General features: G+C 44.9%; 1 protein-coding gene across 2 annotated transcripts; it reads right to left on the bottom strand.

Annotated features, from left to right (window-relative positions):
• Positions 1-208: 208 nt before the first annotated feature.
• Positions 209-10,372, bottom strand: LOC306917347 (complex I assembly factor TIMMDC1, mitochondrial-like). 2 transcript variants are annotated; one of them, XM_079495528.1, is made up of 9 exons: positions 10,129-10,372; positions 9,777-9,814; positions 8,526-8,913; positions 7,413-7,578; positions 7,079-7,167; positions 6,088-6,155; positions 5,243-5,321; positions 2,153-2,263; positions 209-1,156 (listed from the first exon to the last, which is right to left on the bottom strand). In XM_079495528.1, the coding sequence occupies exons 3-9, from the start codon at positions 8,873-8,875 to the stop codon at positions 1,009-1,011; spliced, it is 1,011 nt and encodes a 336-aa protein (XP_079351654.1). In that variant the 5' UTR covers positions 8,876-8,913; positions 9,777-9,814; positions 10,129-10,372; the 3' UTR covers positions 209-1,008. The 2 variants fall into 2 exon arrangements, with proteins under 2 accessions (XP_079351654.1, XP_079351653.1); XM_079495527.1 differs by lacking the exon at positions 9,777-9,814.
• Between the last annotated feature and the right edge of the window lie 1,612 nt (positions 10,373-11,984).

Here is an 11,984-nt window from a genome sequence, read left to right as displayed (position 1 = left end):
GTTACGTTTGACCTAGTTGCTACAAAAGCCCAGAAGGCGAGGAGGGCAAAACGTCAAAGGCACACTACAGATTAAAACAGGGACAGGGGGATAAGAAGAAAAAGGCGGGGGAAGGAGATTGTGTCACTGTTCGCCGATCAATGCTTTTTAGGGCTGGGTGCGTATCGTATACATGGTGCAATGAGGCTGAAACAAAAGGTCGATGCACCGATTTCAAGTCTTTATTTTCCCCTGCACACGTAATGAGATGTTTTCAATCTTGTCCGTTGAGGCATTCAGCTGTTGGGAGGAACTACTTAAAACTTAAAAGCTCCACATTTTCACTGGGAGTGAAAGCGTGAACAAAAACCTGTAAGCTCACGAGGCCGTCTATTAATTCACTTACAATAGTGTCGCACTGGGAAAAAATAGCATGGACAGTGGACACGTTTTGACAACAGTGTGTGATCACACGCCATTACATTGAAAATAATAAGGAGATCGACTACAATACCCACAATCCCTCAGTCAGCACTCTGCTCAGCTGTATTCAACGCTCATTTGTTGATGTCATGGGCTCCTTTCTCTCACCCACAGTGTGTGATTTGCAGTCATAGACATATAAAGGCCTCTTCAGGCTCTGGGACGTCTGTATCTCAACGGAAGGCAACATGGAGGCAACGGGAGGCGATGGCGATGCGCGATTGGATTGCATTGGCAAGCTTTCCCGAGATTCCTTGCGAAGCATAGCGGAAGCAAAACGGATGAACGGAAGGGGACGTTCAGTAGGCCAATCAGAGGCGCGACTCCCTCTTGTCCAGCAGCACTTGCCTCCCGAGATTCCACTTGACTTCCTCCTCCTGCAGTGCAGTGACCAATGAGGCCTCAGTAGCTGAGGAGAGTCAGAGTGTCTGTCTGCACATGTACGGCACTGTCCACACACATGAATAATAAATAATCACTTTATTTGCATGATCGAGTCCCACTCTCATCGTCCATGGATCTACCGTTGATCGCTTTGTGCTCGTGTCATTGGCTCGTGTCCTGGGCCACGCCCTCATTTGGTGGCAAACTAAGCAGCTCTTTGATCCTCTCCAGGTCCTGATTGGTCACATCGGCCTGGGCCCCGGGGCTCAGGTCGCCAATCAGCTCATCGGTCAGCTGCAGGCGGGCGGTCCTTCGTGAGGGAAGCGAGGGATGCGATTGGTTATTAATACAGTCACAAGTGATCCAGGTCATTGTACAAATCTAGGAACCAATGGGTATAACCAGATTTTCGTGTCAACAGCGTCAAGAAAACACCTAGCCCAGGCGTTTCTTCCGGGTTTTTAGACAGTTGATGGATGGAAATGACGCTATAGAGCGCGGATTCAACTTGTAGCGTGGGCAAAACACGACAAGTTGAATTCTTAGCGCTGCTTGACGCGAAAGTCTGCTTACACCCAATCAGTGTAATGAATGAGTGGGAGGTTGAATGGGACATACAGTAGTACTACAAGTCGTATCATGATCTACAGTACTATTAAGTGTTCTTTTCCTGGTTTTAAAGGCTGTGTTACAGCAATTTCCTGAACTTAACTGTAGCATTATTTGCCTTTATACCCACTTAGTTAAGAGGCATTACTGATCATTTATAATTATAAACTATCGAATTGTGTAAAAATTTAGTGAAGGCATGAATAGCCATCCCCACTTTATCCACACAGTATCGAAAATCAAGGTATTTTCATATAAGGGTCCATAATTTCTTTTGCCATTTGAACCACGGACCACCATTTGATGAGATTTAGCCTCTCACACCAAAAACGAAAGAATATTTTGTTGTCGTTGAATAAGATTTTGTCCACATTTCCATGGTGTATTGATGTGGTACCTGATAGGAGAGATAACAGGCAAAGGATGATCAAAATAACAATTATTTTACATTCTCTAATTGTGTAGACTTTTAAATTAACTTGGTTAGTAATGCAGATGTTTAACAAAAAAAATTACTCTTGAGAGCGTAAAATGAAGCCAAATGGACCCGTAAGTGTCCCATTTGATTTCATTCTACACTCTCCAGAGTTAAAGATCTACAGGGGTCCATTTGGTTACCAACTCTCCCTCATTTATCTGGGGACCACCTCAAGGACCACTACAAACCACTGATATAATGTATAAAGATCTTCCGTACCATTCGTCCACTTTGAGTTGGTACAGCTCTCTGCGCTCTCTCCTCCTCCTCTCTCGGACTGTTTCTCCAGACAGAGACTGCATGGCAAGGATCAGAGCTCCTGCAGGCAGTCTGAGAATCACAGAAAACGTTCATATCAACAGTGGTGGAAAAAGCACTCCAATGTTTTACAGCAGGGGTTCTCAACCCGTGGGTCGCGACCCCTCGGGGGGGTCGCCAAATGATTTAGGGGGTCCCCAAATTATTATTTTTTTAAAAAAGAAAAAAAAGGATTAAAAAAAAAAAAAAATTGTTCATGATTTTTTTTAAATAGCAGACCTACAAGCTCGTAGCGCGCCACTCGGTGGCGCGCTATGAGCTTGTAGATCTGCTATTTTTCAATAGCTAAATTATAACAATGCTTAAAACACCAAAAGGGGTTCCCGCCCAAAATGGTTTAAGGTTATTGTAGCAGTCAATTTATATTGGGGGTCGGGAGGGGGCGGGGCAGGGGTCCCGAGACATTGCCAAAGCATTTCCGGGGGTCCCCGGCCAAAAACGTTGAGAACCCCTGTTTTACAGGACGGGAACCCCTTTTAGTGTTGTAAGAATTATGTTATTCTTGTAAAAATAGCAGATCTACAAGCTCAGAGCGATCCTTGATAGTGATCCTGGACATGAAAACGTTTTGTGACAAATTAAGCTAGCATTGCTCCAGGCTTGTTTGACAAAGCACTGCTGAAATGGTGAAAGACCATGTCTATCTTTATGTGAAAGACGGATAAAATCGACCCCAGTCCGAAAACCATTTATACGGATGCAATATTCGGCGGCAGTGTGCAAACGTGACTGACTTTACGTGAGGTCGATGATTTTTTTTCCTGTCCTCCGACATTCGCTCCGATATTCGTCCCGAAAAAAAGGCATTCTGTGTGCAAACACTTTTAGTCCTATTTTAGTCTTCTGAAATATTTTAGTCGCCAACATTAACACTGCTGAAGTCACACCCTTTCTGTTCCCCACTGTGCCCCTCGACCCCCCCCCCCCCCACCTTCTCTCTCTCTTCTCACACCTCTGGCACGTGCCAGGACCAAGAGGGGTGGGAGTGGGGGTTTGGAGGGGGGGGGGGGGGGGGTGAGATCTGGAGCGTGATGTGCTTTCCGATTAACTGCCCGCTTTCATTCCGCTCTCTCCCCCCCTTCTTCCCCGGTTTGCACCTGGTGCAGCCAGGGCACGAGGGCCGGCCCGTTCTCACACACACACACACACACACACACACACACACACACAAGATGCTCCAGGTGGCTGGTCACTCACGCACTCACACACACTCTCACTCTCACTTTCACGCACACACACACACAGGGAGCGAGAGGATGAGAGGGGAGCGGCGGTTTGAGCCAACAGATTACACAGCAGAGACAAACGGATCCAAACCAAGCCCTCCAGTCTGCTGCCTACGACATCAATCTCCATTACACAATCTTACAGACACACACACATCAGACGGGGGGCCTAGACGCGTCCCGAATGAGAGAAAGGTAGCCGTCAAGGATGGAACTGTGGGAGAAAGGCTATACCTCTTGACAACAGAAAAAGTGCGAGAACAGCAAGATAGAGTCTGAGAAAGACTCAAGAGACAGAGAGAAAGAAAGACAGAGAAACCGCAAAAGCAAAAACATTTAGCTTGTATTTTTATTTTTGTTTGTTTTGTACCTACTATACTTGACTTCAAAGTTACAATCAGTGGTCATCAATATGTCCGTACACGGTCAAATGTGTCCGTGGCAAAGACTTGGTCTTGTCTGTGTCTTTTTACACACCAGTATAATGTTCTTAATTCGATCAAAAGACCCAATTACCGAATGTCAAGTCACAGGGTTCGCTCCAGAATATGTAGGACACTGATTTACTACGACATTATGGCACATTATGAGTCCACTAGTACTAGTGGTTCTCAAATGTTTTATTTGCAACGACCCCTTAACTCTGAGTAAAGTGTTCAAATGGAACCAAATGGAACCAATTGAACACTCTCAAGAGTTACAGACCTGTTATTGTCATTCAGGGCTATCGCTTTGTGTGTTGATGGTAATATTATTGTACACGATCATGTCCGTGGCTGTACTGTATGTGGATTGTGGACCCCAGGAAGAATAGCTGTGAGATCCTCCGTAAACTCACTCTCCTCGCAAAAAAAGAAAAGGAAAAGCTTAAGCATCGCAGTGCAGGCACCTGCAACATTAAAAATGATGTCCAAACATTCATTTTTCAAGTTCTCGAGCCACAAAAAAAAAGAACTCAAGAATCCACCAGCAACACCTTTGTATGGACATCCGACACGCTGACTCACATGACGTTGATTCCCCTTCCCCATATTTGCCCATACTAAGGCACCATGTCACGTCTAGTTCAAATAATATCCTAATATTTTACTTATTTTATTTTCCCATGCCGAGAGAGAGAAAGGGAGGGAGAGGTCCAAACGGCTGTGCTCTAATGGAGATGAAACGCTGGAATAACAGAGACGCCACACAGATAACAACTCCCTGCTTTAGTACCCGAAACATGAACCTCTGTGGAGCACATGAGTCCCTCTGGCACCCAGCACTGTGTGTGTGTGTGTGTGTGTGTGTGTGTGTGTGTGTGTGTGTGTGTGTTGGGGGGGTGCATATGGGGTGCAGCTGGAAGACAGAGGGGGTTGCTGGGAGGGCGCAGCTGGCTGCCAGAGAGCTCGCCGCCGTTAGCCACGCAGAATCGACTGACCACGCCACGCAGGCACACGCACGCACGCACGCACGCACGCACGCACGCACGCACACGCACACGCACACACACACACACACACACACACACATCAAGTGTTAATTTGTAACTAAGCAATCTTGCCTGAACAGGGTATTCAAAGGTACAGTATCCATCAATCTGTCTGCTTGGTGTTAACACTTCTGGTGCTGCTGAATCTTTCACAATAAAAGGCACTAGAGTAGGCTTTTATATTGCAGATGAGGGGGATTTTATTCTGAAAACGCTCCCTGCGTGGACGTCCTGGGCATCAGAAGTGTCAAATTAAATGAAGTGATACAGTGGTGTCAGGTGGTCTCGTCTCACCCCATAGTGCCTCCGATGATGGTTCCTGCCACCACTCCCCTCAGGCCAAGGTTTACTCTGAAGAGGCCTCCAGTCACAGCTGCACACGCACACGCGCGCACACACACACACACACACACACACGCGCACACGCGCACACGCACACGCACACACATTAAAGGCAAACGTTTTCAAAATCTTTCAAAGAGTGACATGTCGTGAGACTGTAGATCTCTGTAGGCTACTTTTGCCAAGTTCTTTTTGCCAACTTAGGCAATGCCAACTTCTGGACACTGGGCAGGATGCCCAGTGTCCAGAGCCTGGGCAGAGGCCTTTTTGGGGCGGTTCTGGACAACCGTAGGTCCGACGGACTCGACACCGGCCACTGCACCCCCTGTGGTGGTGTGGAACGCGTGTGTCAAATTTAAAGTCGGTGTGGCGAACGGTTCTCGAGTTACGTGGATTACACACGTACAGGCAGATGTACAGACTTGGTGTATTTATAGATAGAAGATAATATTCAACCAGCTAATTAGACCTCGGTAACATTTCGTCTTGTCTTCTAAATCATGACAATTTTCTGAAATACCTATGTTTCTATATCAGTGGTGCTCAATATTTCATGTTAAGGACCCCCAGAATTACAAAGATTTGAGTAAAAAACGATCGCTCTGAAAGAATATATATTTAAAGATTTGCCCCACATTTTTCCAAAATAGCAGATCTACAAGCTCGTAGCACGGCACTCGGTGCCGCGCTATGAGCTTGTAGATCTGCTATTTTTCAATAGCTAAAGTATAACATAATCCTTAAAACACCAAATGGGGTTCCCGTCCAGAATGGATTAACTGGAGTGATTCACTCACCTCCGGCTGCAGCGTAGTGACTGAGGACACTCTTGTCTCTGTAGACGGACAGACCAGTGCTCACAGAGCTGAGGAAGAAGAGGAAGAGGAGGCATGGTTCAAACTAAAGCAGTGGTTTTCAATCCTTTTCATGTCAAGTTCCATTATTTATTCGCCATTTGAGCCACGGACCACCATCCGATGAGATTTAGCCGCTCAGACCCCAAACTAAAGAATATTTTGTCATCGTTGGATACGATTTTGTCCCACAATTCCATGCTGTATTGCTGTGGTACCATATAGGGGAGATAACAGGCAAACGTTGATCAAAATAATGTATGATTCTACATTCTCTGATTGTGTGGACTTTTAACTCTTGAGAGTGTAAAATGCATTAGGAATGCATGCTTCTTTAAGCACTCAAAAGTAAAAAGTTGGAATGGAATACTTTACATTCAACACGATGAAGCAATAGGATTAACGTTAAAAGCTGCACTTGGCAAGTGGCAGCAAGAGGTATCGGTGTTATTCATACTAGTGCAGCACTGAAGCTCACTACGGTAAATGTACAGCATTTCAATCAAGGGCAATGAGCCTTATTACTACTTGTAATAATGCGTTTTTTAATCCCGTATATGCGACTTTAGATAAATCACATCTTAAATCTTGCCTGGGGCAAGGTTACCATGAAGGACGAAAAGGAAGACATCGTGTGTAAAGCCAAAATAATGAAGCAACTATTCGATATCAACTAATGTTTGTTTTAAATTGAGTTATTAACCCCTTGCGAGTCTGTGGGCAGCCTGAGGAGCTCAGGAGAGCTTGGCCTTTTTGCCTTTATTGATAGATTTTACAGTAGACTGACAGGAAATGGGGAGTGACACGCGGCAAAGGTCGTCGAGATCGGGAGTCGAATCCGCGGCACGCTGTCAGGCTCAGCAGCCTAGGTGCCCAGACGGTACAGCTAAGGGCCTGTGCCCCATTTTTAAGTGTAGTATTATGTTTTGCTCACTTGAACAAAGTGACGAAAGCGGTCACCCTCCAACTCCACCTAAAGCCGTATCGGATAAAGCCCCGGATGGCAGCGTGGTGGGCTGAACGCTGACACACCAGACGTCAGGACGAGAGAGGACAGAAGTGACAGAGAGAGAACAAGAGAGACACAACTAAAAAATGTCTTCTGAAGCAAAGATTTTAGTTAAAAATGTCAACTTGTAAAAAAAATGAACATAAAAAACATATTCAATGATTAGCGCAAATTTTCACAATTTAGATTATTAACTACTTTTGCTGGGGAAAATGTATAATAATAGCCCCCCCCCCCCTCACACACAAACACAACTTACCACCGCCTCCAGACGGCTGGTGTACATATCGGCCTGGCTGAGGTGGATAAAACTCTCTCTGGCGTGGCGTGCGGCCGGCATGCCTCCGTAGATCATTCCTCCTACGGCCGCAGCGAAGCCGCTCTTTATAACGTTGGTAAGCTCCTCGGGATAGCGCTGGTTCTGCCTGGAGGGACAGACCATGTACAATCAAGAGTTATTTCTTACTTGGCGGTATGCTAATAATACTACTACTACATACTAAAACTAATGCATACTAATAATAATAGTCAATGGCATTTTATGATAAAGTGTACCTTCCGATTAAGCTGTGGTGTTTAGACCACTGATACTCAACCTTTTTGATTTGAAGGAACCCCAATTTGGAACCCTGAGAATTGTTTTATTCTAAGACAAGACATGATTTGGTCCAATATGATCTGGCATTCTTGTATATTATCTACTTGTATGTACTTAATAATCTAACTATAAATGCACCAAGTCTGTGTGTGTGTGTGTGTGTGTGTGTGTGTGTGTGTGTGTGTGTATACGTCTGTAAACCACGTAACTTGATAACCGTTCGCCCCACCAACTTCAAATTTTACACACGCGTTCCACACCCCCACAGGGAGTGCAGTGCCCGGTGTCGGTCCGACCCACGGTTGTCCAGAACCGCCCCAAAAAGGCCTCTGCCCAACCACCCCCCAGGTCCCCTGGGGTTACCCCAGACCCAACGTTGCGAACCACTGCTTTAGCCCATTCAGGCCTGACGTCGAAATTTAAAAAAAAAAGTTTTCTAAATCATGACAATTTTCGGAAAGATTTGAGGCACATTTTAACGGTTTTTCAAAAATAGCAGACCTACAAGTTCATAGCGCGCCACTCGGTGGCGCGCTATGAGCTTGTAGATCTGCTATTTTTCAATAGCTAAATTATAACAATGTTTAAAACACCAAAAGGGGTTCCCGCCCCAAAATGGGTTAATGGTTAATGTGGTTAAACGCTAACGTGACATGGATGCGTTTCAGGTCTCAATGGATTAGACCAAGGAATACCATGGGCGTGGGAGAATACAATCTGATTGATAAAAACACTGACAGAGCAGGAACAACAACAATTGTTAGTAGCACTGACTCCCGGTCGAAGAGGTCCTTGACGCGGTCCCAGCCCGTGTCCGGGAACTCGGGTTTTCCGATGAGCCTTGGCACGTTCATACTAGGGACGATAGGAGGTGCGGCGGGGGAGGAGGAGGAGGTGGAGGAGGGGGCCGCCTGTGCCTCGTCGTCAGCTGCATGGACCCGGGGGAGCGGGAAGCAGCAGGAGGAGGAGGAGAAAAGAGGAGACGGAGAAGTGGAAGGCCTCGCGATCTGGACGCCGAAGCCCTGCAGATTAAGCCGGCGCCCGGTGAGGAGCGCGCCGCCCCGGGGCCCCGAATCTGTCTGGGCTGCCTGGCCCTCCACCGCGGGCCACGGCCCAGGATCCATCACCACGGAGACGGACACACGGTTCAGTTGTCACGAAGCTGCAGTGAGTGGAGGGTGTGGGGGAGAGCGAGACACACAAACACATGGCCATCACGGGATGGGATGGGATGGGACTCACTACATCTGCATCTAAAATAAACAGCCTTGAGGCATTGGGTTTGCATATCACTGCCATCTGCATTCTGTTCAATGATACGCTGAAATCCCTCTATGTTAATTTATCCGTTTGTAACTCTGAGAGCGTACATACATATGCATCAGGTCCAGGGGTCACCAACATGTCCGTACACAGACAAATGTAGTCTGTGTCCAAATGTTTGATTTTCTTTTTAACACACCATTATATTGTTCTTATTTTTGAGTGGTGTAAACCACTCCTACAACTGGCTTTGTTAGTCTGTGCAGAAAAAATGAGCATGGTTGCTATGTTCACCCTGTTCACCCGGGTGTGATTTCATTACGTCAGACATGATTTCATTACGTCAGACAGGCTATATTACACCACTCAGTTCACACAGGTGTGATTGTTTTTATCATAAGACCCAGTTACTGAATGTTTTTCTTTCTTCAGAGTATGTATATGTAGAATATGTATACACTGATTTACTACGACACTATTAGGCGTCCCACTCCCAACTATAGTACTAGCGGTTCTCAAATGTTTTATTTGCAAGGACCCCCTTAACTCTGAGAGTGTACACGGGTCCATTTGGTTACACACCTGTTATTGTCATTCAGGGCTAGCTCTTTGTGTATTATTGTATTATTTTGTATGTCCACCACAACCCAATGGGTCCATTTGGTTAGAATGTCTACCATCTCAGTCTCAGAGTTAAAACACTATGGATTTCAAAAGAGGTTTTCTTTTGCAACCCATGATGAGATAAAAGACCTCATTTACCTGCTGTGTGCTTTTTGATGATTTGAACATGGTGGACCCTATTGGAAACAAGTGTAATGCTTAATTGGGTCGTCCACTCACAGTTAACAGCCCTTGTATTGAGTTTGTGCTTGAAATGTACTGTAATTCTGCAAACTGTTAATACATTCTTCAATCAATCAATCAATCAATTCTGTATCATTGTACACACTGTGTGAGCATTATAAATCCAAAAGTATTAACAAAGTATTAATAATAGCATGTATTATAACAGCAGAGTATAATAGTAAGTGCAGTACAGCAGTACCTGACTGTCATAGCTGTCATTACATGAGCTATAGCATTAGCATCTTAGCATTCTGTCACAGCTTACCGGTGGACAGCAGTGATCCATTCACTGCCAGCATCACAGACTAGCAGCACCAAGGTTGGCTCTCTTGCTGACGTCTTTCTCAGATCTGTCTATATATTATCTACTGATAACTACACTATTCATGTCCTTGTAGTTCTTAATTTATGAACCCGGCTTCAGTCACTATCCCGACCCTTCACCTTGACTGTGTGCTGCAGTAGCACGTCATGTGTGAAAACAGCGACGCCTGGTGGAGGAGGACCGAATGTTCAACGGGAAAATTGTATTCACAGTTTGTAGAATGAGTACAGTTCAAAAGAAAATACAGGTCAATAGAAAAACTGCTAATGAGGATATAACCAGGAAAACCACAAAGACTTTTGTTTACAGCAGGGTCCTCCATTTTCAATTCATTACAACATTTAAAGATGGAAAAAAAGGAAATCATACAGTTAAAGAAGTAAAAAAAAAAAGGGGAACAATGTGTTCAGTATGGAAAAATAGGGGGGTATCAGTTGGAAATGGTGAAACAATCAGGTGTGAAAGTTTTAACCGATAACATTTACCAGTGAAACAAATAGGCTGTCATTGTAAAAACACATTACCTGGGAAATTATCTTATTTTATGATTTCATACAGGTACAATCCGGAGTCTGCCAAGGATGTGTGATGTCAGGATTACTTTTCAATCTTGCAATAGACTGGGTCATGAGGAGAGCCACAGAAGACAATGCAAGGCAAGAGGCATACGATGGACCCTGCACAGTGCATTCCACCATTGAAGAACTTGACTTTGCGGATGACCTCGCCCTTATGTCACATACACACACACACACACACACACACACACACACACACACACACACACACACACACACACACACACACACACACACACACACACACACACACACACACACACATCTTCAGGAAAAAACAGACAGACTCCAACACAAGTTGGACTGATCGTTAACAACAATAAAACCAAAATCATGCCCATCAACACCAATACACCAACACATATAACAATAGAGGAACAGGTATTGGAAAATACAGATCACTTCACATATCTTGGAAGCATCATTCACCACGATGGGGGAGCTAGTAAGGACATTCAAAACCAGATCAACAAAGCATACACAACCTTCATAAAACTAATCTGGAAATCAAAGCAATACTGCACAAATACAAAACTACAGATTTACCAAAGCTGCGTACTCTCAACACTACTATACAGTGCCGAATGCTGCAAAACAACAGAAAACGACATCCATAAACTACATCATGCCATCTCAAACAATAACCTCCTCAACATCACCCAACAAGACAACATGCACAGTATAATCGACAAACGCAGGTGGACCTGGATTGGCCATGTCCTCAGAATGGTCAACACCACATTACACTGGACCCCAGAAGGAAAGAGAAAGAAAGGCAGGCCTAAAATGACATGGCGTAGCCCGTAGGACAATCGAGAAGGAGCTCCAGCAACAACATCAGAGCTGGGGGACCATAGAGAACATGGCCAAAGACAGATGCAAGTGGAGGAACTTTGTTGCTGCCCTATGTGCCAGCCGGCATAATGGGGATAAGTAAGTAATGATTTCATAGTTCATGCTATCATATTTTCACATTATTTCCTCTTAAGGACAATTATTGCCCATGTTCCATCCTCCATTAGATTTGCATCGTGTTATTGCCTGTGGGCATCTGAAAGTTTTTTTCTCCTACCCAGTTGTACTTAAAAGAAAACGTGATAAAATATTAATGACCAAACACCAAAGCAAGGCAACCAATAGGAATATAAAAAGAACCATGGATATTGTTCAATAGAAATGCAAGAACGCAATAGTAAGAAAAAAAGACGTAACTTGAGC

This window comes from Electrona antarctica (assembly GCF_951216825.1).
Source record: "Electrona antarctica genome assembly, chromosome: 24".
Classification (NCBI taxonomy): Eukaryota; Metazoa; Chordata; class Actinopteri; order Myctophiformes; family Myctophidae; genus Electrona; species Electrona antarctica.
The sequence above is the reverse complement of the archived record's forward strand: the minus strand, read 5'-3'. Positions and strand labels throughout refer to the sequence as shown.

Bases quoted from the DNA above. Each gene is read 5' to 3' on its own strand.
- LOC306917347 (XM_079495528.1), bottom strand. From the start codon at position 8,875: ATGGATCCTGGGCCGTGGCCCGCGGTGGAGGGCCAGGCAGCCCAGACA. The intron at 2,264-5,242 runs GTGAGACGAGAC...TGTGATTCTCAG, and splicing joins ATCATCGGAGGCACTATGGG to ACTGCCTGCAGGAGCTCTGA. The intron at 1,157-2,152 runs GTACGGAAGATC...TCCCTCACGAAG, and splicing joins CAACTCAAAGTGGACGAATG to GACCGCCCGCCTGCAGCTGA.